Below are 27,447 nucleotides of genomic sequence, written 5' to 3'. Positions count from 1 at the left end.
GTAAGATTTTGAAATTTACTAACCAAATAAGATATTTATCTCTAATTTCACACTCAAATGCATCTTAAAAAAATTAATTCAACAATGCAAACACCAACAAATGTGTTCGATGTAGAAATATGGCCGATTTACTAAATTTGCATCAATCTTTAAGAATAAAAATGGATCACTCTACAAAATAGAAAGGTTATGCGCCCATATGATGCTAGCCACACACTTCGATGTAAGTCAGAATTTGAATTTTATGTGGAGCTGTAGTATTTTCTTCTATTTATAAAATCTAGGGTCACTAGCATATTTTCACGGAAAATCTTAAAGCCATGATATCTTTCTTTTTTTAATTTCTTAAATAAAGCGAATTCAAATGGTAGAAAACATAAAATTTTCCTATCCATAGCATTAGTCCCACCCTCAACCCACCATCAAAGTTGAAGATAATGAGTTAGCCGAAATGTCGAACTTCTACTTTGAGAGTATTTGTCATATATCAATTGTCGGTCATTCTTAAACCATCATCCTTGGTAGGTAATTATTGGTTGACTATTCTTGGTTTGTTATCCATTATCAGTTATTTTTGTTGATCTCGGTGTACTTTACTTCTTTGGGGAATATCAATAGAATTATTAATCTTGTTTATCATAAGGATGAACATAAACTTGATGTTATGTTGTTTTCAATGTCTATGTCGAATTTGTTTGCTCATCTCCTATCGTCTTTAAAATTATCTTCAAACTATTCGTTTTCTCTTTGAAAGAATATCAGATGAGTAAGTCGGCTTTCTTTTTGTTCATTTGTTGAAGAGCTGAAGAATTGAATATTTCTTCCATGTGTGATGGTAGATCTGACTGATTGCCTGGCTCTATAGGGATGCCTAGTCCGTGGACTACTCGACCTGTCGAATTTTGCAAGATCAAGTCCTTATTAGATTTACTTGGTCGACTTGATCTATAGGACTCTAAACATGACTAAGCAACTGTTTGTGGAAGAGTCGGTATATTATCAGGTTTATTGGCAGCACGCAGGAAACAAACACGATTGATGTAGTGGAGGCCGGAACCTAGTGACCTGGTCGGTCGGGACCACTTGGTTGACGGGTACCAGTTACTGATTGGTTGTGGCACAGTTCGTCCTTTGGGCCTCTAGGTCTTTACTTTTCTCTCACTTATGCCCTACTCGAACTTTCACCTTGTTTGTGGGCTTGTGTCTCATTTGTCTAGTCTAGCATCGTTTTCCCCTAAAAAAAATGTATCAAGTGTAGGGAATCAATCATTCACTAATTTTTCCAAAGCGAGCATAGCTCAACGGTAATTGACATATATTAAGGAAAAATATCTTTATAAAATCTCTCCCTACAGCACCTTCTTGTAGTGACTATCAGGATCTCTTCATCCAATTACCCTATAATGAGAAAGAGTGAGTTTCATCACGTATGTAAATCAAAGGACATGCCTTCATATAGACAGAAATTCATGAATCACTCAAGATTAAGATCGAATCACATGTGATCATTTTGCGAAATACTTATTTTATCTTTTAATAGATTTACAAATAAATATTAAATATTTTGTAGTCTAGTTTTATATTGTATATGATACTTCCACTCTTTTTTTTATATATATACAACATGTGGGGGTGAGGGTTTGAACTCATGACCTCTTGGTCAGAGATACTTCAACTCACATGTAAACTATTTTTGGATCAAACCATATATAACATTTACAAAGTGGGTCATATTAGAAGTATTACTAATATTGAACGCTCAATTTTATATACTATAGATTCTATTATAATATATATTACTATTCAATAATTGTGGGTTGAAGATCGAGAGATGGTAATAACTTATCTACCCAACTATGCTTGGATGGACAATTTAGTCTTTTGTTAATATTATTTACAAAACGTCATCATCCACTCCAAAAGAAACGGAAAAAAGGAAGGAAAAAAGTAGATAGAATCATCACCCGAGTTCTAGTTTGACCTTTTTAAAACTTCCAATGGCATCAATATCGTTTATGGAATAAATAATATATAAAATAAAAAGGTCCCACCGAGATTTGAACTCGGGTTACTGGATTCAGAGTCCAATGTCCTAACCACTAGACCATGGGACCATTTTAATTAATAGATGCCACTATTATTAAAATAATCAATATATCAACAATAATTTACGAAATAATAATACCGTAAAACGTTAATATATGTTTATAGACTTTTAATAGAATTTTTTCAATTTAATTTTTATTGTTAAAAAGATTTTCAATATAGTCACATTCTATTTTTAAATTTTTTCTATTTAGTCTTTCGCTATAGGTTAATGTTAAAATTAATTGATGATAAATTTACGTAATATAATACTTAGTGAGTTGGGATAAGTTTAGAAAAGAAGAAAATACAATATTTTTATAAATTACTTAGACCCCTCGGTTTAGCTTTCTATTTTTAAAAAGTAAATTTAGGAATGTTACTTTAATATATGTGTCTATTTTGTTTTGTTATATAGTTTTTTAATTTTTTTTTTAAATCTAGGCCAATTTTTTTTTTAAAAAAAGGTCGTTTTTGTTTTTGAAAATACAATATTTTAAGGGGACTAACTTACTAATAAAATTGTGTAAAAAAACGTAATTTTTAGGATTATTTGTAATTTATAAATAAATTTGAGCGATTAATTTTTGTAATTTATAAATAAATTTGAATCTTTATCGGTTTATCAATCTAGATATATAAGAAATTTAACAAAAAAAATTCCCAATAGAGATTAAATCGTTACAAACTTTAAACTTAAAGGACCAAATTATTATATTCTAAATTTTGGGGACTAAATTGTTACCAATTTGAAAGTCCAAGATTAAATCGTTAATTTCGAAAGTTTAGAGATTAAATCGGTACTCCAACTAAATTATTGGGACCAAAAGTGTTATTTAACCAAAAAATTAATATAAGCTTCGATAATAATTTTGTGTTTAGTTTGATGTTTCTAAAAGTTATGTCTACTTTCTTACCATTTATTTATCATATTTTTTTTTACATTTCTAAAAAGAAACTTGAATTTTTAGCTAAATTTTAATGATGAAAACAAGTTTTTTTAAAGTTTTATGTTTTCTAAATTGGGCTTAGATTCAGCGAAGTGTAATAATAAAAAACACATCTTAGACCAAAACGCAAAAAAGTTATCCAACAAAGAGCCTAAATCATTTGAACTTATTTTGTAGACTCAACAATTTTCTTCGGATTAAAAAACTTGATATTCCGCTTATACCCCTATTTGCGTGGGATTCGCAATATTTGATTAGGAGGAGATTGAGATTGAGATTGAGATTGAGATTGGAAGGAGAGAGAAGGGGGAAGGAAGTGGAAGATTTTGGCAAGGGATTATTTTTTTTACATGAGGGTATTTTAGTCTTTACACAATTGTCAAAAGTAAAAATCATTACAAAAAAAAACATGTTGAGGAAAAAAAAGTAGTTTGAAAAATGGTCAAAAATCCAATCCATTCTTGGAATCAAAAACCCCAATTTCTCATATATTTCTTTTCCTTCCATCCCATCACTTGGAGAATATAAAAATAGATTGGTCATGTCATGGCTATGGTTGATGCCAAAATCTGCTTAAGTCCCGTGGAGTGTCATGTTAGGTCGGTGCAAGTCGTCCGGAGTGAGCTTTTTCGAGGTAACTGCAAGGACAGATAAGCCACTCCAACGCCCAAGTCAAGTTCAATATCCGAACCTAATAGAACAGCTTCAGACATATTTTCATACCTGGCTTGGTGGGATGGTGATGTATTTATAGTAGTCAAAAGAGTAGCTACCTATACCGTCAAGATATTTACCCGTTCAGGTCGCATGTGGGCTCTCGGACCAATCCCTACTTTAAGATGGGGCATTTGGAACCCTGTCCGCATTTGGGTACTGGGCCTCAACCTATCAGGTCAGTCTTTGTGACCTTGGAATAGGTCGCCCACGACAAGTTTAACCTCCAGCAAGTACTAAATAGTACAAAAAGAACAAAACCCTTTATAAGTGATAAATTAGAGGGAGGGAGAGAGAAGAGAGACTTCATTTTTTCCTCAAAAGAAACAAAATACGGGTAAGAAACATAGGGGTGGCAAACTATTGAAGCTAAGAAACCCAACAACATCCAAAAGGAGGATACAACAAAATGTTTTACACATAATATTACCATAACATAGGTACATAAAACCAACCAAAAACCAGCATTTGTCCCAAAAAGAGGATATAACAAAAACGTTCAGCCTCCCATCCATTATGACCAACCAAAAGCTTCACAAAATGGCAGCATCAGCATGCATCCAGAGCCACAAAACCAGAGCAAATCAATTCTGATTCACCATATGAAGTATGAACTAAACCAAAAGAACATTCAACCAAAACAAAGATGCTGCTTTCTACCAGATGCGAAGCTCCAGCTTGACCTGGTTATTATTATTAGAATAAAAAATCTTGTTGGGAATCATAAGGAACTCCTCTGGAAATGGCTCATCAACCAGCTCCCTAACGACCATCATCACTTCTGAATGAAAGCTGAGTGTGATTTTTTTAGATTTAATAGCCACATTAAAGGAAGGTCGATCCTCGATCGAGGCCCACCCGATACTATTCACAGTGATCGCCTTTCCCAGAGGTTAGGTTCTACTAGCAAGCACGAAGAGAACTCCACCTCTCTTTTCTCGGAGGATGAGAAACTTGTCGTCGAGTTTCAGGTCGATGGTGAAGGTGGACCAATATTCGAAGTGGGCCAGTATTCGAAGTTAAAGGCTGATGTAGGGTGTTTCTGGTTGAAATGTGAGTAGAGTTTCTTCGACGAGGCGACAAACTCGCAGTCGAATAGAGGGCAGGGACATGGACTAAATAAACATGTGTTCAAGTGCTCTTTTCTCTGACCAAATGTCAACTTCTCTTTGCAGCAATACCTTGGGTTTTGACAGGATCTCTCGAGTGATTCAAGAACAATCTCGATGGCTCGACAACGGATCTCGTCAATTTTAATATGACAAGAGGGGCATTCTTTTACATTTCTACTGCAGCAATCAGAGCATGCTATATGTCCATTTTCACACTAAAACCACAGAAATTTCAGACTTGTTAAGAACATGTAAAGGAGCTCTAGTATATGCTGAACTATTAGCTCAAGACTTTTAATGTTTATTAGTATCATAAAAGAAAGTCATGTGCTCGAACTAATATTTGAACCTACGGTGAAGTGTGGAAGAAATTAGCACAAAAGAAGAAAGAAACTTTTATTAGGAAAGTGCAAAAATAGACATTATTTGGGAGAATGCTGTCTCTTTCTAACCCGCACTTTCCCCACTTTTGTAGTTTACCCGATAAGTGGGAACATACCCCAGGAGAGACACCCTTGGTGTGTCTAAGTAAAAGATATTTTTCAAGGTCCTTCTTCACACTTATATGTTCTAGACATTTCTTTCGTATATATCTAACCAAATGTGAAAAAAATTGAGGCCCAAGATGTACTACATGCCTAAGATATATCTAGAGCCCTTTGGGATATTTATTCACAACTTTAAAGACATTTCTAGTGAAGGAACTAATATATACACTTGTGTAAAGATCCAAGAAGCTTCTAGACATAGTCAGTGTTAGTAATTTATTTTAAAGTGAAAAGTAGAGTTAAAAATATACCTAGAAGGTTAAATATATTATGAACTAATAGCTTAAGTCTTTAGGTTTAGTAATATCATATAATTGAAGGTTTCTTGGTCGAACTAATATTTGAACCAACATATAAAGTCTATATAAGTCTAAAGAAGAGTGTTAAATAATATATATAGAAAGAAATCATAATCTATGAACTTAACCTTTTGGATTTAGTGTTTCATAGTTTCAAACTAATATTGACACGAACTGCAAATGTTCTTTGTGGAAATCATCAATTTCATCCCTAATCTTATCTTCAAAACACATAGTAGTCCAATGTTTCAAGTTCTACAAGGATAGAGCAGCAATGAATTTAACTCCAATTATTGCACAAATATCTCCCACAAGAACATGGATAAATTGGACCATCATTTTAGTATTCTGTTCAGAACACAAAGTGACACTACTTAGTTCTTAGAAATGCAATACAAAACAGATGATTGTCCCCCCATCAGCACCGGATGAAAAACAATACATAATCAGCCAGAGTCTATGATTACCCAAATCCACACTAATTAATTAATACGGCCACGACATACGATCAAGCGCAGAAGCAAGGAAGACGAATCGAATCCAACATTCATTTCCATTTTATCCTAAATTAGTCGAAATTCGTTAATTAGAAAGAAGATTATGACAGATTCGGTGGAGAAACAGACCTGGAAAACCGGAATCGCCAATGGCTCGCAGCAAATGTAACAGTCGAGAACTTCCGGATTTATCGTTACATTTTGAGACTCGATCCTCCTCTTCTTACTCGACGTATTCGCATTGCTCTCTGAATCCGGCGGATTTTCTTCAGCTTCTTCGCGTTGAGCACTTTGTAGGATCTTACTCTTCGTCGCCATGATTTGAACTTCTCCGATGCTCCCGCGCCTTTTATCCTCTTTGTCCCGTGCAGGCGTCCATGTTTTATTTTAAGTTTATCAGAGATATACATCATTCACTAAACTATTTATAAGAATAACGCTCGAAAAACAATGGTATATACCGTGTATGAGATGACATGCCATAATTAAAAAGAAAAAAAAACATGACGCTAATACGGCACCATACAACTAAAAATTCAGTGTCTTTGTCTTACACATAAAATATTTTCTTTTTAGTAAAATAAAAATTCCTTTTTTTAGTACAACAGGTTGAGGAGGGAATTCGAACTTAAAATCCCGAGAATTCGAAGTTTCAATTCCATCACTCAACAATTTTCTTCAACTAGCTGGGGACAAGAGCTTCTCATCTCTCAAGATTTTGTGATCTCAAGGGAAGGCTGGAACTTTCTTGGCTATGATGAAGATTTATGTCAGGTCTGAGTCCGTGTTGTTAGAAGCCTAATGGATTCGAGAAAGTTTGACTCGACGATCATTGATAGCCATGATCCGATTATACTACCTTCACTCTTTCGAAAATAGCTAGCATTTTTGCTAATTTCACCAACAAACTCCCTTGTAGATATTTATGTTGTTCGAGATGTCATGACTATTGTAATTAAACCGTAAAATATTGCAAAATGTATTTACAAATTATCACTGATCCATAAATATTGTTACAATCAAACTCTTGAATTATAGTATTTTTACGGTCAAACCTAAATTTTCTTAATTGAGACATCAAGCTCAATATTGATATATGAAAGCCAAACTTCCAATGGTTAGTATTATAGTTTTCAAATTTCATGAATTAAAATAACTTTGGTAAATTGTAATAATCCAAGTTTGATTAACAATTTTTCTAGTTGGAAGGTAGTTTGGGCATTTTACAATATTAAAGAATTTAATTTAACAATTTTGTAAATTAACAAAGTCCATATGCTACTCGGAAGGAAAAAAAAGGTGTAAAAGTCCATATACTTCCACGGTGGTTTTTACAATTTTCTCAAAATTTTACAAACTTTTCATTTTCGTTTTTTTTTTTTTAATATACAGCAATACAATAGTTAGGTGAAAACTGTAACCTTCGATAGAAAAGATGATTGATGTCTTGATGTCAAGCTACACTCAAAATTAACATTAAGTTTGCAAATATGTTATTATTTGATGATGATTCAATATATTAGTACAACAATACGTGGGAGTAGGAATTCAAACTCACTATTTTTTGGTCGGGTACACGCCTTAACTTTAGGAGTGAGCAAAAAACTTCAAAAAACTTATCTAACCGACCAAATTGACTGAACTGACATCAATGGTCGATCAAACTTGGTTGTTCGAAAAACCGACCAACATTGAATAGTTCATTTTTAGAAAAAATTAAAATAATGTGTAGCCTGCCATCTGCGTTATGCTGCAGTAGCCTTGGAAACCAGTGGCCATTTAGTGTAGACAATTGGTTTGATCTACCAAGGAAATCGATACGGAATGAGTCCTTTGAAATCCTGCCATTCTCTGCATTTTCATCTCGTAGAAATTCCTGCTACCCTGTCAGTAGTAAAGTATTATCCTTACTCAGAGTTCGACTTAAACTTCTTAGCCTTCTTAGCGATGAAACTCGAACCGAATCATGAGTACTTTGAATTGAAACTTCCTATCCATCTTGAGCCAAATCTCAGCTTATCAGAGACTCGGAGAACTTCAATTCAAGTTTTAAGTAACTTACTCAAAATCACGAGTGTCGCCTTCCAGACTACATCTCGCTGTTCTCATCGTGCTGAGGTTTCGACACATATTCAGATATTGACTCGAGCATTATTTAGCTTCTGCACAATGGTTTTACGAGAAGAGATTGGTGAAATGTGAACGTACAATTGCGGCCTCTGGATTTGCCAAAACCTATACTGGTTTAACTGATTGGTAAAAATCACCTTTAAGATCTTACAGAGACTAGAGAGAGAGCTATTTGAGAATGGAAACAACAAATTAGGATACAACAACGGAAGCTGAGGAAGAGGAAGAAGAACCACGTGGGTCTCGTGTCATACAGGACTCGGTTCTTCTGTTTCTTGTTGGGTACCGCGCTCCTCGTCGTTTCCTTGACCCCCTTGATATCCATTCTGCAAGATCTTGTCTTCTGAAGGCAGATTCTTCTTGGCTTTCCTACTCCCTTCCACCTTCCATAGATCCCAGACTCGGGTTTTTGGCGGAGCAGCTGCATCTGCAATTGGAGCAATGAGTCCTGGCTTCCCATCATCAATAACTTCATCAATCAAACCATATTCCTTAGCTTCCCAGGGATTCATGAAATTATCTCGGTCCGTGTCCAATTCAATCTGCAAATGACAACTCATAAATTTCATGGGTTTCAGAAAGAAACTGAGAACCGAGAAGAGTTAAAGAAACAATGTAGAGGCAAAACCTGCTCTAATGGCTTTCCTGTGATTCTTGAAAAAATTTTGTTCAGCTTGATCTTGTGATACGCCATTTCTCGTATCCGTATACTCATCTCTGTTGCCTGGCATGGACAACGGGGTAACCAATGAATTACAAAGTGTTTAGGGGAGAACTACCATAAGTGGAAGCTCAAATTTACATATTATATAGATCAACAGGGCAAATTAATAGTTATAAAATTTGGGAAAAGTTCCTGCATTTGATAATTGATTCTATGCCCTTATACCCACTCTAGGTGGGCGAGCTAAAGAATGCCAATTGCGTCTTTATAAACCAGTGATAGGCCTTCCCAAAGCGAGCATAGCTCAGCAGTAATTGACATATATCTCCAAAATCAAGAGGTTGTGAGTTCGATCCCCCACCCCACCTTTTGGACTAAAAAAAAAAACAAGTGATAGGCCTCAGATGGCCTATCTCCAATATATTCAACTAATCATCCCAAATCAGGGCGCAAACAGCCAGTAACCTTAGCTCTTTGAGAGGCCAAGAACTCTCCCTCCTCAAGGAAAAATATTCCCCAAGGCCAAAATACTAACAGAATTCTCAGATGCGTAAAAAGAGATCCTAAACCCATAGATAAACCCACCCTCACAACCTATGGCCGTGTCCGACCTATTTCAAAAATGGGGCTCACTCTAGTGCACGTACTCTAAAAAAGCATAACTAACTCTCTTTCTTCTTTTTGCTGTCCTCTCTTCGGGTATACACAATACACATGCTGCACGGCTGGTATGTTCCCATCAATAAGTTCACACACAAAATAACTCAAGTTTATAACAACTAGATTATGCAATACTCAAGAATTACTTAATTGGAAGAAATTTTTGGTATTTTCAGATGGCTGTTGATCTTGATCTCCCTATGGCCATCATACAATTCCAACAACTACATCAAATCCTCATAAACATATATCTGCATGTTTCCACAACCACTTAATAGAATGAACGTAGAATAATTTAGATATTTAGCAAGTTCAACCGGGACTAGAAAAGTAAATAAAATGAAGGTGAAACAAAAAAATGCAATCACGGTGGAAAACGAGCTATGAACTTTATGATCTAACTTTTAACATCAGCCCCATAGAAAATAATAGTGTACTCACCTTCCCTCCAGCTGTTCCGAGAGGTTGATGGATCATCACTCTCCCATTGGGCATGCAGAATCGCTTTCCCTTTGAACCAGCAGCTAGAAGAAATGCTCCCATAGATGCAGCGAGTCCTAGACAAACTGTTGAAACGTCGGCCTTGCACAACTTCATTGCATCGTATATTCCCATTCCTACATGCAGCCACAAAATGTTGAGAAACATATATGGATGAAAAACAACACACAACATTAGAGGTAGACCGAAAGAAAAAGTGGAACTCCAAAGCTCAATTTGAGAAGGCCTTGAAATGATTGAAGAAGGAGGAGATGAACAGAAGATAAACGAACATAATAAGGGCTGCATTAGTGAGGGAAAACGATAGAAGAGGTAAATGCTTGGGGAGGCAAGTGGGTTCATATGCTAGTTACAGCTTACAAATAACGAGGCAACGGGGAGGAAAGTCGAACTCACTAGACAGAATGGGCATTGCACAATTTTCAGTAATATAATTCTTAAGCCAGTTGAAGGAAAGAAACCAACCCACAGCAAGGGTATGTTTATGCAACCCTCCTAATCAGAAAATATATTATTTCATGCGAAATGAAATTGAATCAGGTAATATGAATATCATCCAAACTCTTGCCCCATGATTGCCACACCACATTCTAAACTTTTCATTTGGTTGATGGCAAAAGTTACAACTATGGTGGTAACAAGTAATAACTAGTTTAACTGAACATGGAAGAGAAATAAGAATATTTTTTGAAAACTAAGCATGTCACACTGTTCTCTCTAATACATGAATGAATTAAACTATCATAAAACAAAAATACAATAACACAACCACTAACGGACACTCTTGGCTCACAACTAGACGGATTATGATCCTGGCTCAGATATGACACTTCCCAAGCTACTTCCAAAGTGAGAATAATCAAGTCAAAGCAAAGCACAACAGATTAGGACCTGAATCTCAAATGTTTCAATGATTCCAAAATTTTGAAATATGCTTATCTTGCATTGAGATCTACATTCCGACATTCCGATTTAAAAGGATGGAAAGCTAAAGAGCATTGCCATTCTATTATCTGCATTTGATCAACACATAAGGCGCCATGATCTCATTTTGAAGTGAAAAAATATATATGTGGATTTAGCAATATACTTCACACTCTACATATACGTGCTTACAGAGTGATAAGAAGCCTATTTGAGGCCAAGGCTAAAACCAGCCTAGAAGAATGAAGGGAAGGGAAGGGATTCCGTGGAAAGCAGGTGTGAACAATAAAGATTTTAATTTTTACGAGATCACCCTTCCAACAACTTCGTATCAGAACTATAATTTATCACTCTAAAAATATTAATCAAGGATTTCATGATGAAAATTAAATGATGCTAAAAATACCAGCAGTGACAGAGCCACCAGGTGAGTTGATAAACAATTTGATGTCTTTTGTTGAGTCTTCAGCATCAAGAAACAGTAGCTGGCTTATGATGAAATCTGCTGTCATGTCATCAACCTGCCAGTAGCACCAATAGATCACTAACAGTAACAGGTAGTCTACAAGTCAAGTTAAACAATTCACAAATCATCCAAACAAAACCAATTCAACATAATGAAAAAAGCAAAACCTCACAATTTAAACCTAAGAAAGCTGCAAAAATATTCAACACAACTGGTCCAGAAATCAGGAATCGGAATCTTGTTTCACAGAGAGAGAGAGGGAGACTACCTGAGAGCCCAAGAAGATGATTCGCTGGCGGAGAAGCATGTTGGTAGTGTCGAGCTCTTCGAACCTAGCCAGCGATGGAGCGGAAGTTGCAGAAAAATTCTCCAAAACGTCCCAATTACTTGATAAGGTCCGCCTCATCGACGAAGAACTGAGCGAGGCCTTCACTAGAGGAGCCGATTTTGGGGTCCTAAGACCATTTAAACTGGAATTGCCGCCATGGGAGTGCTTCCGAGGAGTGAAAAGTGGAAACTGAGAACTTAGAACTCCATGGTCGAAGCGCATGAGCCTCTGAGGCGAAGGAGAAGGCGTGTATGTGAAACTCATCTCCATTTTCCCTCTTCTCTGCGATGAAGAGAAGAAATCCAAGATTGGGGTGGCGGAATTTCGTCTCTACCAAAAATAAAAATAAAGAGTTTTCTTCCTAAAATCTGCTCGTTTCTTTATTTTAATTTGGTTTCTAAAATTCTTTTTAAATAAAATAAATTATATTAATATAGTAATTATGCATATTTAAAATGAAAAAATTGCAAAGCATCATGTATGTTTATATATATATATATAATATATATATATATATATCATATAAGTAAATTTGAGGAAAAATAATATACTCACGGTATCGAAGTTAGAATACTGTTAAAAGTGGGTAGAAGTCGTGTCTCAAAACAACAACATAGGTATCTTTTTATATATAGAAAAGTAACGTGGCTACATATCGTCCTTTCAAAAGATGACATACGATAGATAAGAGATGATCTAGTAGTAGAGTACTAGGAATTTATAAATCATTATTTTTTAATAAGTTTGGATTTGAGAATTTTTTTTAAATAAGTTTAAAAATAATAATATTAAAAAATCCTAACTTTTTCGTTGATAATTCTAACAATGTCATTCATGTATTTTTAGTTATTTTGATTAATCGGTATGATCGATATTTTATTCTAATCAAATTATATAATGGATCTTTATCTTTATTGTATTAAAATGTGAGATAGAGAATTAGTTGGAAGCTTTTTTGTCTTTGGTATAAATGTAAAATTCCAAACCAGCGGTACTATATAGTTTATACTTGAATTATTATGTTATTTCGTTATTAAAATGAAAATAATATATATTTTTTAAATTAATTTAAGACCTAACTTTATGAATTTACCTAGGTAAGTAATATGCTAACCTGGATTTAGCTCAACTAATTAAAGTACCTATTACCGATAAAAGGTTGTAGGTTCGTATACGATGTTGTGTTAAAAAAAATTAGGTAAATAATCTTATTAAATATATATTAACATTTTTCATGATAACATACGAAATTATTACCAATTTTAAAGTACATAGACTAAATTGTAACATACTAAATTTTATGGACTAAATTATTACAAAATTAAAAGTATACAACTAAATTGTTATCATGTCGCTAAGGATTTGATATTACAAAACCATTCCAATCATAAAAATACGAATTAAATATAAAAAATGACAATCAACTTGAGCAAAACTCAATTTATATCGGATCAAAGTTGGGCCGACTTACGTCTTTTCCTTACTGTCATTGCCATCTCACAACTTGGAAGAAGAAAATGAAATATGAACAGCTGTGTGGTCGTAATATATGATTTTCACGCTAGTTCTTGTTTAGTATGAAAGTTCCATTAAAAAATTTGATGTAATGGTTGATTCAATCCGACCTTCTATGTTTTATTTTATAGGCGATTGGAGTCGATGTAACTAAATTTGCCATACAGTAATAAGAATCTTAACAATTAACTTAAAATTACTAATTAACTTTACGCTCGAGAATAAAATTTCTAAATTCTATTACTAAAGATTTGTAACTTTGTTTTACAAAAGGATTTGTAAGTTATTGAAGAAGGATAAAATACATCATTACATTTACCTATTCAAATAAAAATGATAGTTTTTATATTATTTTCCAAATTGTTTTAAAAATGTATTAAAAAAATTTGTTTTAAAATTTAAAGAATATCCGAAGATATTTTATTGATATTTTCATGAATTTATGAAATCGAATTTTCCGAATTACGATTCTTGTTTTACGGATTCTATTGTTCAATAGAACAAAATCTCTGCATTTCACTTATTTTTGTTGCGAATTCCACCAGTTCGGTGCAATGGCTCTCAATCTCCATTGTTACTGTTCTTCGACTCGCTTCCTTCCTCTCACTCCCAAAGCTCCGTCGGAAGTTCTTCGCTCCGATCGTCTGAATCGCGCTTCAAAATTGAGCGCAGATTCGACTAAATTCCACACAATACGAAACTCCGCGAACTCGAACAACCAATTGACGCTTAGAACTTGCAGAAATTGCAAGACACAATTTGACCCCTCCCTCAATCACCCTCGAGCTTGCCGATTTCACACCGCTCATTTTGGAGGTAACGCCCTAAATTCTTTCTATTTCATAGCCATTTTTCGTTTTTTTTGTTTACGGAATTTGAATATGTTGAAAGCTCTGCTTGCTCTTCAACTTTTGATTTATCATGATTTGTCATCCCTGTTTAGTTACTTGCAAACAAGTTACTAGATAAAACTGCGAATTGAAGGTTTATATTCTATTCTCATGAGTACATTTACTTCGAATTGTTGTAGATATCTACTCATAATGTAAACAAACAAAACATTTGAAAGTTTAGGAACTAAAATGAAATAAATAAAAGTCCAGGTACAAAATAGGATTTGAAGTGAAATTCTGTTCTCTCGTTACTACTGAAGACATTCTTGAAAGATTATTAAAACAAGTATCTGCCTATTAATAGGGGACTCGTAGAGTCCATGAAGACACAACTTTTCTGAAGAATTTCCATAGTTATCTTCTTGTTATTGAGTAAGTTTCACTTTGAACATTAAGCAATCGAAGATTCATTAAGGGATTTCTTGAAGGATTGCTGTATTTTCGGAGTGCAGAAGCACACACATCTTCTCTATGGACAATATTTATAAACATGACTCAATCAAGAATTTACAGACTTTTCTTGTCTCTGTTTTACTATCAATTTGTTTGCTCATTGTTTGTGTTAATTATCTCAGAAGTTCATATTCCCTTAAATTTATTTCCAACAGTCAATGCCTTCACAAGATAAAAAATTATGTTACGAGCGTGTATGTGCAGGATTATGGCAGGATTTAGGTGCCTAGTGCTGGAAGGATTTTCTTTTACTAATTATCTATAGACCTGCAAGTTGAACCATTTTGCATAATTCAAACCTTATGTATAAGTATGGCCGAATTCATGCTGATTGATATTGATTGAAAAGATGAAAGTTATGAAAAACTGAAAACATTTTGTTACTCTTAACACCTGAATGGTTTTTAGTAATTCAGAGATCGAAGAGAAACAAAAAAGACAGCGGTTGTGTTTGAAGAAAATTACTACTTCTAGTTCTCCCTTGTACTTGCAGCATCCAACAGGAAACAACCAAAAAATGTAAAATAAAAATGGGAAGATAGATATTGATAATAACAATAACAGTAAGTAAGAATAAGAAACTGTTGAGAATGTCTTGAACCGCATGGTCCTTTTGCTTCAGATCATTTTTTTCTTCTTTTTATAACCGTGAGTTGTTCGGGTTTTCGTACGCTCACCTGAGCGTACTATATTTGGTTACCAAGGAAACTAGTAGGATATTAAATCTCAGGTAGGTGGCCACCATGTTTCAACTCATATCCTCTAAATTCTTTAGAATTTACTTTTGCCTCTTTGGACCCATAGGCCAACCTATGATGGTTTTACTTCTAAAAGTTCAAGTTCCAACTTCTCGAGGTGTTATTCGATTCCTGCCTCGATTTGCACGTATTTGGTGCTGTAGACTGTAATACGTCTCTGTTCTCTTCCTCTATACAGGTGAAACAAAGAGAAAGTTTGAAAGTGTACACACAGGAGGAACAATGGACACTCCAGACTCTGGCAAGGTTTTTCAATACTGGCATTGCTGTGGGTCTGAGGATCCTTTCGATCCGGGATGTACTGCTGCTCCACACTCCTCCTACGATGACAGTTGATACGTTAAATCGACAAATTTTCTCGAGGTTCCCTTCTTTCAGGAAAAACTCTTGATTCTTTTTTTACCTGAAGTCATATGTAAAACTGTACATATTTATATCCTATCTAAATTAACTATCTACTAGTGCAGTTTTGGGTACATGTTTATGTGTATGATGTCTATCATTGTCAAAGAAAATCTAAATTGTTTACTTCTAATGCAAAAATCCATTTTTCTTCATTGTTTATATTTATAGGTTTAACACTCTGATATATATCCATAAAATTATAGTCGATTTTTAAAAGTATAGGGATCAAGACAAACATTTTAAGAGTACAACAACTAAATAATTTATCGGAACTAAAGTTGAAATTACAGAAACCAAAATAAAATAACATGTACCATAATTTTTAAATGGTCAATAAAGAAAAATATCCCTCTTGAAAATATACGTGGAGTCGAACTTTTATGCCACGTTATCATAAATTTTAGAGGCATTTGGGTGATTTATATTGTCATTTTAATAACCTCCCTAAATTAGTGAGATACATAGTGATATGAATTATTTTAAATTATCTATATAAAGATTAATTGTAGTTCCCAAATATGTGTGAAAATAAAAGAAAATTTGTTTAATTACTTGTAAAAGGTTGAAATTTGCTGGAAAATCATTTTCTTAATAGTTATGAGCATATATACTAATTTATACGTACATCGACTAATTTTATGAGAAATGAGAATATTGTCCAATTGTATACAGTGGCAGAGTGAAGAAGAATCGTCTCATCTCAATTTGTCTTAAACTAAAAAGACAAATATAAAAAAATTTAAGATTTCAAAGTTCTCTCTAATTCCCCCTCTAATGCCTATGTAAAAAAAAATTCAGATTTAGGATTTATAAAAAAATTTAAGATTTCAAAGTTCTCTCTAATTCCCCCTCTAATGCCTATGTAAAAAAAATTCAGATTTAGGATTTCATAGAATCTCAAAGTAAATTACAAATTTAATTTTAATTTCTAAATAATAAATTTAGATTAAAGCCAAAATCTAATTTATTTCATTTCAAATCACTCTCATTCCAAACAAGATAAAGGAATTTAAAAATCAATCATAGAATTTAAAATCATTTCTTAAACTTTCTGATGCCGAATAGAAGGTAAATTTTTAGAATCGAAAAATTATATATAAAGAAGTTAAGAGGTAAAATGTTGCTCCATGTGAAAATTGTAAGCTCCAACCTTGTAAGAGAGAAAAAAAGAAGTAATTTCATGAAAACTAGCTTCTTTCCTCACTTTTCTTTGGTATGTTCTCCTATTTTTTAAAAATATATTTGAACTATTAACAATTTCAAAATCAAAAATAAATTTTTAAAAACTAGATTTGTTTGTTTTTAAAATTTGGCTTAGATTTTGAAAACATCTAAAAAAAGATAACAAAATAAAGAAATACGAAGTAGTATTCATAACTCATAAACTTAATTTTTAAAAAATAATAATAAATAGTTATCAAACAAGATATAAATTCATCGTCCAGACTTATCATGCTAATTAGGTTTGAAAATAAATTTATTCAAAACACTAACAACAAAATCTCTATCTTGATACCAATATAAGCATAGCTAAACCTATCTCTGAACAAAAGGTTGTGAGTTCGAATTCCCACCCCTACATGTTGTCATATTAAAAAAAATCTCAATCTCAGACCGACCTAAAACATAAATATTAACATTACAACTTACCTACTTTACCATTAAGTTAAAATAGCAAGACATTAACTACAACCCATGCCAAATATCAGATACCAATTATTCAAATACGACGTGTCATTCAGTGCATTTAGCTTCCATTTTTCTTAACGTAATAACTCGAAGTTTGAGGGCTATTGTTGTCATTTCAGTTTGGCGTAACACAAAAGGGACAACCTTCTAGCCTTATAAATAGATGTGATGAGGTACGAAAGAAGATCATTCCCAAGACATCATATCCTTGGCAAATAATGTTAATGAGTCCCTTCTGATCTCTTTCTGGTAAGAAGAAGAAGGCAAGTGGTTGAGAATGAGGTGTCGTAATTTTGAGGCTCAACATAAACATGAATGGAAATTTAGCTTCCCTTCGTTGACTGTGGGTAAAGAAGTGTCTCCAGGTATATGGGAGACTCTATTTAGCTACCGTCAGCAAAGTGGAAGCTAATGCTTTTAAGTTTTGGTTGTTGAGTTCTTGAACAAAATGACTAATCTTCCACCACTTTTTCTTTCACTTGCACCCCTTTTTATGTTCTTTTTTAAGTGTCGTTTTTACATATGTATTTAGTCAGGTGAGTCAAATTTAACATTAAAGTTTTGATTTCGTCATTTAAACTCACGACCTTTTGGTCAGAGTATGCCTAAAGTCATTACGTTTTTTTTATTTCTTTTAATAATAAATAAGAATTTGAGGTTGATTGAAGGTATTTGTTCTGGGACGAGCTATTCATACGAGTGTCGGTTCATTTGGTTGTGTTGGGATGTTTTTTAGTTGGATTAGAGCGTTTTGTGATTGAGTTTGGACACCTTTCTTAAATGGTTAAATTTTGTGGCTGTTTTTCAGTATCTTTCTCATTCAACTTTGGAATTTCATTGACTTTAATTTTTTAGTAGTCTTTTTTTTTTTCTTTTTTTCTTTTCTAAATAATGTGATTTATTTGTCAGTTTTTATAACCCATTTTAAAATTTTGATAGCGAGGAATTATTAATTTCATTACTCATTAAGTTTAAGGGATTAGTTTGACGAAATTGAAAGATTAAAGTTAAAATGGGTTGATTAGATGGGTAAAAAAAGACTTTCTTTTTACATGATGACCACCTAGAAATTAGTAATTTTCATGTGTTTTACAGCACCAAATGTCGTAGGGTTAGACGATTGCCCCATAAGATTATTTGAAGTGCGTATAAGTTGGCACGGACACTCATGAATATAAAAAAAAAACTTTCTTTGCTAAAGTTTTTTAAGTGTATTTTCACCCATGATTTTTTAGGTTATACAAATAATATTCTTTTTGTTTTCATAATTATGATTTCATGAAGGATGGCTTCTAGGATGTGTCATCTTGTTGCAATTTTTAGAAATAGAACAAATAAAGAAAATCTAAAAAGTCATTTATTGTTTTAGTACAACATATAGGGGTGAGAATCAAACTCACAAGTTTATAATTATAGATATATGTCAATTACTGCTAAACTATGCTCGTTTTTGATAAAAAGTGATTCGGATGATATTTAAAGCTTATAATCTCACGTATTTCAAAGCTGGGTTGGAACAGAAGTGTACACATTTGGACTTTTTTTCATAGTTAAATGGAGAAAACATTACTTGAAAAATAAATTCATCTCAATCATCCTGCTCTTTTTTTTTTAACTACAAAAATATTACCCTAATAACATTGGAAAATGTGTTATATTTTTATTACTTAGGGAAAATAATTAACTAAAATGATACACTTTCCAATATAAATATCGCTAAGTGTTAAATTGTATCTATTTTTTTCTTTGAGATTAGAAGTTAAAATTCTCATTTTTCCACATTTTGTTCACATCTTGTTCTACTAAAAAAATTGAAATAACGCGAAGTTAAAATATATATGTTTCAAATTATTAAAAAAAAACTGAAGTATATTTTTTTAAAGAAAATAATACTAATAATCTATCAGACGGTAAAAAATTAAATAAACAAATTTGAAGTTAAACAAATTTATCCGAGCAGTGCACAATTCTCATAACGGATAGAAACGCTCTCTCAGTTCTTGCGCGCCAAGACAAGAAACCTATTGCTCTCCCGCTATCTGTTCGTGATTCTTGAAACTTTCTCCGATTTCGATCAACGATTCTGCCTCGCACCGCAGCATTCCGCAAGAGAACCAAGAGTTTGATGAAGAAAGCCTTCGAGTTATCCACGCTCTGCGATGTTCGGACCTGCGTTTTGATCCATGGCCCTGCTCCTCCACAAGATGGTGATTGCTCGGCAGTGGAATCTCACACGTGGCCTCTCAATCGCGAAGAAATCGAAGGTATTATCCGGGCCTATAAGACTAGTTATTTTCAGAAACCATTGATGAAGTCTTTCGATTTGTACGGTTATTTCTCCGATCGTATGAAGAAAATCGAAGCAGAGAGGGCTAAATTTCGCAATGATGCTGAAGATATCAAGTGCCCGAGTTGGGACGAGCGGCTTGAGTGTTTGTCCGGACATCAGTTGCGGTTGGTCATGGAGGATTTGGGTTCGAAGAGTGAAGTTGCAGAGGGAATGATTGGTTTTATGGAAGGAGTATCCGCAATTGATTTCATTTGCGGATCAACCGAGAATCAAACTCCGAATACTGAAAATTCAACCATTGAGGGAGCATCTGCAACTGATTTCATTGGCGGACCAACCGAGAATCAAACTTCGAATTCTGAAAATTCAACCATTGATTCACAATGGTTCCCTTTCCATGATGGGTTACAAACCGAGGAAGCTCTTTTGATGATGCCTGATCATGATTTCTCCAACTTATTATTTGGCACAAACGGAGTTGACTACACTTATGAACATCTCCTCTCGAACGAGATGATGATGGAGAACAACAACATGGGAGAATTTCAATCTGCAGCGCCTCTCCAACCAATTTTGCCACTGTCGTATTTGCAATGTGCCTCAGATTATTCTCAAATGATGAACAATGCTTTTAGTGTGGTAAATGATCATCCCTTGGATTATAGCGATTTTGAGTATCTGATGTCTGATTGGTCTTGATTTTGATTCAGGCCACTGCTTACTGATTGATTTTTTGTAGTTAATAATATCGGTAACAAATTTAGGACATGAGAGTATTCTCACTCTCTCTTTTTTGTGAATGTAATAATCATAGTCTAATTGGAAATGAAATATCAGTATGAAATTCCCTTCTTTACTTTGTTGTTTTGCAAATTGTCTTCATAGTCGCTGCCATTTGTGTCATTGCTGCTTCCTTCGTCCTCTCACACTTGTGGCTGCTGCAAATCGTCTTTGTGTACTTTTCTTTTCTCATAATCTTGTGAAATATAGCATCTTTGAATTTGTCTCTGTATTGATTTGTCTGGAAAATCATTTCTCCATTTGTCTCTATATCGTTCCAACATTCTTTGGAAAGCCATCCTATAATTTCGTTTTGTGTGTTCTTCGACGGTCTTAAGGCACGGGAATTACATCTACTGCACTTACAAATCACATACCAGCTTTTGTTATTGACTTTCCCAAATTTAGAGTCCTTGATGTTCATGGCAAATCTTAATTTATTAAAGTTATTAAAGTCATGATTTTTATTTAGTTCTGTTTTTCATTTCTGTGCATTTGACCTATATAGGAGTTGTGATTGCGATATTTAATCATGAGACTTGGAGTTGGAGGTGAGTCTCCACTGGTTTTGCTTACATTGATTTTTACTAATCAAACTCCGATGCATTTTCATCACTAACTTGTCTTTACTTGTAGTTCTGATTTACATGTTGCTCTAAAATAATTTGGATCTCTTTCTAAATCATATTTTAGAACAGTAGAAGATCTAAGCACTGAATTCTTATCATCTTTCAACGTATAGATAGCATTGTTTGGTAATCTTAATCATTTTCAATTTCCATTTGTTCGCTTACGAAGTCCTTTGTTTTTTTTTCTTTTATCTACAAAAGAATAATACTTTTTATCTAATAGGTTATCATGTTAAAATGCTCTGTTAGGGCATGCATTTTTCTATTTGACGAATGTATGTTATGCTAGTGTTGAACATTATAGTTTAATTTAGTTTTATTTTCATACAGTATGTAGTTCAATATATTCTATCACATTTGAAGAGATATGGTTCAAAACTTGTCTTGCTTTTGATTATGGTTTTTGAAGATTTGATTATCATCTCTAAGTGTGGAATTTGGAGACTAGTAAGACTTTCTCCCATTGGATTTATTTCATTTTCTTGAAATCTATACTTGTTTTTTCGCATTTCTATTATTATTTTGTATCTTAAACAATAACATAGCTTGCAATTGAATGATTGATTGATGATCTTGTGAGCTGTCACATGATTTGTCTTGAGCGACAATCTTGAAGTCATAGTTTCTTTGATTGGATCAAATTTTATTGTGCAGTAAATGCAATCTAAGATGGTTGGCACCATTTTTTGAGCTTTAAGCTTTTTGATTCTGCAAATGGCATTATTCAGAGCAAAGGACATTCTTACCTAAAGGCGGTTGAACTTTTGCTTCTAATCCTACTCACATTTGCATTGTTGGGAGTGTAACCGGGAGTTGGAATTTTGATCCCCTATACCTAAGGGCACCTGCACCCACCTCAAGACTTGGAACCAGGAGACATAAATGGTTTTTGGTATTAAGCTCACCAGAAGGTTTGAACTTGGGACCTCTAAGCTAGTATGACCAAAAGATCCCAAGCCCTTGCCGACCGGACTGCTCCTGGGAGGTAGACTGATTTGTCATAGTTAGTATTGTCAAAATTTAAAATGATAATTTTGCAGTACCATGATGAATGGATTATTTTTTTTAACTCTTTTCTGAATCATTGATGGAACTGAAACTAGTAATTCATAAATCTATTAGTTCAACACATTGACTTTGATATCATATCCTGTTATAGGATGGACACACCAGATTGCAGAAAATCAAAATCCTGATGTGAAGGCTACTGAAACAGCTGCAATCCATGTAAGTCTTCCCTGTCCCTCATATTCGAAGTGTTTTGGGTTTGTTTTTAGAATCTGGAGGCAGTTTCATTTGTAATGGAACATCATTCTTTTCATTTTCTTCACCAATATATATTGTGTTCTTTTTTACAACATACATATATGAGAGCTGAGTTCATTGGCTTAAACTTGGTGGACAAATGGAGGGAAAATGAAAGAAATAAGGTTGTTTTTTAGTTATTGGTTAAATATAGATTGACTGAACGCAGAAAGCCGCTGGCAGGCGATCCTTTTTTTCACAGGATTTCTCGTTACTCATGTCAGTATTCTCACTTCTGATATCTCCAGGTGTTGTCACCAAAAACCTTTCTCGATTGACAGAACATCCCGTTACTGACACTTGAAAAAGCTGCTTTCAAGGTCTCGTCGTTTCGGTGAATCACTTGAGCCCCGATACATTTTCGGTGCCATGAAGCTAGACCAGTGAGCTATTACACTTTCTTCAAATGATGGCTGCTTCCAAGCCCACCTCCTGATTGTCGTCGCTCGATCACTTCCTTTTCCACCAAGTGATTGCTTAGGGACCTTAGTGTACGATCTGGACTGTTTCCCTCTCGACTTTGGATCTTAGTTGTTACGAGTGGTGAATTATGTTGATAAAAACATTGGATATCTTTGATTGTGCTACTTTTTTGTTGGGGTTGGCTTTCTTGTCCAGTAAAAGAATGAAGAATGGTTGAATAATCTTAATGTCTTGCAAACTTCATTGTTATTTTTCTCCGATTGTCATGGGTTATTAAATGAAGTGGGTTCTTGCTTTTTAATTATTTGAATTTCATTGGTTCGCTGTTTATTTATTTAAAATTAAAAAAAATCTTACGAAATAAACAAATATTGATGTCAATTCAAATTGTCCATACACTTTAAAATTTTAATGACATATGATATGTACATAAATTTGATCTAGTAATTTTTTTTTTGACAGAATAAATTTGATCTAGTAGATTGTTAAAGTAACTTGTTTTTTGTTTTTTGTTTTCTTGTTTTTTTATAAGCTTAGGTAAAATTTTGTTAGGAAATTTACAGGTCTATAATGAAAAACACCAATATTCTAACAGCATTTCTAAATTTCTCTCATGAACTCTCTCTCTCCCCTCTCCACCATTATATTTAGATCACGCTTCACTCATCCTTCATCTACCGAAAAGACAAAAACTCGATTTCGTATTTTGGCTCTCATTTCTAAATTCTTGATTTATCGGTAATGACCATACGACGCGGTCTTTTCATTTTCATCTACTTCGTCTTACTTACAATGTCTTCTCCTCCCACACTCAGGGCAACATCCAGAACGATGATCGCATCAACAAGAAATAATATAATTGCTTTCAATGAACCACCTCCTCCTGGTCCAAGACATTCATCTTCCTTGAATCTACCTTCGGTTGACAACGACAATCTAAAGCATCCTAATGAAACGAGTGCAGGAGCTCCAACGTCGTCATCAACATTGAAAATTTATCAGCCCAAAGGACCGGTTCGGTGGTCTGCTCCCAGCCCACTCCATAATCGCTAAAACATAAAATGTAAAACGAAACATCGTATAATAAGCGCAGTTACTCATTTGTTGTTATTATTTCTTACATATTTAAGTGTCATTTATGAAGTCTTTGTTTGAGGATTCCAAAAGAATTTACTACCACAAACTGTGTGCAGCCAAATTTAATTTATTTTTGAATTATTCATCAATTCGAACTTCATGTTAACAATATAAAATATAAAAGTGGTTAAATCAAAATAATATGTTTGCAATACTTCACGAAGAACTCAAAGGGTACCATGGTCGGCACGAAAAATGATATCTTTATAATTAGGCAAAAATAAAAGGATCATAAGATTTAAAATACTTTTCAAAGATCCGTGTTTTTTAATATAGTATAGATATATTTTGAAAATTATGCTTCTCAATCAAATTTCTCATTAGTATTTTTTGAGAGCTTAATGAAGTTATAGTAATTTTAAACTGTTGTGCTGTAGCTTTATATGATGGGGAGAATTAATTTAGATTTGTGTGAAATTAAAAAAATTATTAAATAATTTAAATTTGACCCGACGGATTTAACCTGATGGGTTGTTATTCATAAATAATATTATTTGTCTTGTTAATATATATAAACTATTGTATCTTTTTACTCCAAAAACAACATGTTGTATTGAAACAAAAATACTTCGTACATGATCCTAAATTCTAAAAGTCTAAACTCTAAACTCTAATATGGTGACACGACCAGGTCTTTCGATAGATCCATATCTACGACAAGCAGGAATTTTACGGTGTTTCACGACTTGATTTTATCCAATTAGACTAACATTTGATCACAGTTCTCGTGGAGCATTGGTGACAAGAGATACTTCACCTTCTGTATGGAGAGTGTATTGTAACGTTATAGGATATCGTCATCCAATTTGGGCTACCTGTAGATGAGACAGCTGTTATTTGATCATTTCAGCACAATTGGCGGGATGTGTGTACCGAATTATTAGGAGTTACACTACGAGAAGGGGATTTAATTGCTGGTTGTCTTAGCTTGCCACGGTTGGCTAACCAGTTTCATTGTTTTGCTCATTTAGCAGAGGATGTTGATCCTTCTCGATTATCAAAATGCGCAAAAATATAAATTATATTAAATTTAATTTTTGCCCATAAACTGTAAGGTTTATTTTATTCTGATGAATGAAATTTCAAGTCATGTGTTTTATTATTTCTTTCTAAAAATAATTGGGTGAGAAAATTATTGCTACTTTAAAATTATTTAAAATTATTTAACATATAGATATGGTGTGAGACTTAGAATAATTAGTGATTAAGTTAAATAATTTGAATCTATGAGAGAAAATAATTATTCAAGTGATTTTGATGGTAACAAGAATACATTATGAGAAAGTAATTATAAAAAAGAGTAAAATAATAAAAATAATATTATTAAAATAAAATAACAAGAATGGTAGGTAGTTGAATGAATGAATTAATACTATAACAAATCAAAACACAATATTATTAATATAATTTAATAATAAAAGAATAATAGTATAAAATAATAAAAGAATAAAAAAGCATATTATTAAAAGAAGTAGTAAAAAAAAAGCAGTTGGAGGAAATGGAAAAAAATAATAAAATAAATAAATGTGAGACGTAGTCATTCAACCCGCACCTACACCCTAAACACCGTTAAATATTAATATTTAATGGTTTTAAGAATGAACTTATAATTTTTTTGTACCAAAATAGTACTTTAATCTATAAATTAAAATTAGTTGGTATATTTTTAAATTTATAATACAAAACATATATTATTTTTAACCCATAGCCCTCTCCCTATTTTCTAAATATTTTTTAAATAGATCCCATTTTCAAAAAGTCTCAATATTTGGGTTATTGTATCATCCTGCTATATTTATATGTTTCACTTGTTGGATTTTTTTCTACCACATCCTCTTCACTCTTCATGAAGTTAATGATTTGATTTCAATGACTTACATTTTTTTTATTTGCTCAGTACAATCTGTGAGGATGAGGATTCAAATTCACAACCTCTGATATATGTCAATTATCGCGAATCTATGCATGCTTTGACCAATGACTTAGGATGATAAACACTAAATTTGTAACCTACGATTTTTTTTGAACCTTTATGTAAAAGTAATTAATTAGTCAGATACAATTTATTTTAATTTTTTTATAATTCTAATTAAAGTTTGAACTCCTTAAAATCCAAACATAAAACATTATATTAAATTGAATATTTTGATTTTAAAACTTTGGAAACAAAATGAGACGTTTGTAATTATAATATTTTATTAAGACGATAAAATATCTTATCTAAAAAAAATAATAAGGATTATTAATTTAGTGAATTTATTCCTATATAAGGTAGACAATATATAAATTCAAGATTATATTTGAAATGAATGTAAACAATGTATAAATTTATTAAAAATAAAAGATTTTTTTTACACCGTCACAACTATATAGTTATGCATGTTTTATAAACATACCAAATAGATTATTATTTATATAAATTTTCATTGGTTATTTATTTAAAATTAAAAAAGAATCTTACAAAATAAACAAATATTGATATCAATCAAATTGTCCAAACAATTTAATTTAGGGCTTAATTAAACGGGGAAAATTTTATGAATCTACCACGATATAAATAATCTTAATTAGGGTAAATTGCATTGTACTAATGATTAAATTCTAAATAATTATTGTAAAATTTTAATGATATATGTACACAGATTTGATCTATCCCCCTCGAGTAGGTTGTTAAAGTAACTTATTTTTTGTTTTTCTGTTTTTTTTATAAGCTTAGGTAAAATTTTGTTAGAAAATTTACGAGTCTAGAATTAAAAACACCAACATTCTAACTGCATTTCTAAATCTCTCATGGACTCTCTCTCTCCCCTCTCCACCATTGTGTTTAAATCAGGCTCCACCCATCCTTCGTACACCAAAAGACAAAAACTCGATTTCATGTTTGGCTCTCGTTTCTGAATTCTTGATTTATCGACAATGGTCGTACGACGCGGGTATTTTCTTTTCATCTACTTCGTCTTGCTTACAATGTCTTCTCCTCTCACACTCATGGCAACATCCAGAGCGATGATCGCTTCAACAAAACATAATATAACAGCTTTCGTTGAACCACCTCCTCCTGGTCCAAGACATTCAACTCCCTTAAATCTACCTTTGGTTGGCAATGAAAATCTAAAGCATCCTAATGAAATGAGTGCAGTGGCTCCAACATCGTCATCAACATTGAAAGTTTATCGGTCCAAAGGGCCGGTACTAAGCTCACACATTATAATTAACTTTACTCCTTTGTTATTATTATTTCTTACATATTTAACTAAGAAGTGTGATTTATTTGAGGATTCCAAAAGAATTT

At 33.1% G+C, this 27,447-nt stretch overlaps 3 protein-coding genes and 1 non-coding gene across 7 annotated transcripts; 2 read left to right on the top strand and 2 right to left on the bottom strand.

Moving 5' to 3' along the window:
* Positions 1-2,042: 2,042 nt before the first annotated feature.
* On the bottom strand, positions 2,043-2,114 carry TRNAQ-CUG (transfer RNA glutamine (anticodon CUG)). Its single transcript has one exon. It is a non-coding gene; the product is annotated as a tRNA-Gln (tRNA).
* Positions 2,115-8,393: 6,279 nt separating this feature from the next.
* CLPP3 (CLP protease proteolytic subunit 3) lies at positions 8,394-12,230 on the bottom strand. Its single transcript, XM_022287726.2, has 5 exons — positions 11,819-12,230; positions 11,491-11,605; positions 10,101-10,276; positions 8,964-9,059; positions 8,394-8,877 (listed from the first exon to the last, which is right to left on the bottom strand). The coding sequence occupies exons 1-5, from the start codon at positions 12,146-12,148 to the stop codon at positions 8,584-8,586; spliced, it is 1,011 nt and encodes a 336-aa protein (XP_022143418.1). The 5' UTR covers positions 12,149-12,230; the 3' UTR covers positions 8,394-8,583.
* A 1,618-nt stretch (positions 12,231-13,848) lies between these two features.
* LOC111013199 (carboxypeptidase) lies at positions 13,849-16,054 on the top strand. The gene is made up of 2 exons (XM_022287602.2): positions 13,849-14,209; positions 15,676-16,054. Exons 1-2 carry the CDS (start codon positions 13,948-13,950, stop codon positions 15,831-15,833), a joined length of 420 nt encoding a protein of 139 aa, XP_022143294.1. The 5' UTR covers positions 13,849-13,947; the 3' UTR covers positions 15,834-16,054.
* Positions 16,055-19,457: 3,403 nt separating this feature from the next.
* Positions 19,458-23,322, top strand: LOC111013182 (uncharacterized). Of its 4 annotated transcripts, none has more exons than XM_088127158.1 (5): positions 19,460-20,520; positions 21,170-21,212; positions 22,019-22,275; positions 22,450-22,517; positions 22,844-23,322. In XM_088127158.1, exons 1-2 carry the CDS (start codon positions 19,717-19,719, stop codon positions 21,176-21,178), a joined length of 813 nt encoding a protein of 270 aa, XP_087983284.1. In that variant the 5' UTR covers positions 19,460-19,716; the 3' UTR covers positions 21,179-21,212; positions 22,019-22,275; positions 22,450-22,517; positions 22,844-23,322. The 4 variants fall into 4 exon arrangements, with proteins under 4 accessions (XP_087983283.1, XP_087983284.1, XP_022143273.1 ...); XM_022287581.2 differs by having other exon boundaries at positions 21,945-22,275; XM_088127157.1 differs by lacking the exon at positions 21,170-21,212 and having other exon boundaries at positions 19,458-20,520.
* Positions 23,323-27,447: the final 4,125 nt, after the last annotated feature.

The sequence above is a fragment of the Momordica charantia genome, assembly GCF_013281855.1.
Source record: "Momordica charantia cultivar OHB3-1 chromosome 8 unlocalized genomic scaffold, Mcharantia_2.0 BLBB01000008.1, whole genome shotgun sequence".
Classification (NCBI taxonomy): Eukaryota; Viridiplantae; Streptophyta; class Magnoliopsida; order Cucurbitales; family Cucurbitaceae; genus Momordica; species Momordica charantia.
The sequence above is the reverse complement of the archived record's forward strand: the minus strand, read 5'-3'. Positions and strand labels throughout refer to the sequence as shown.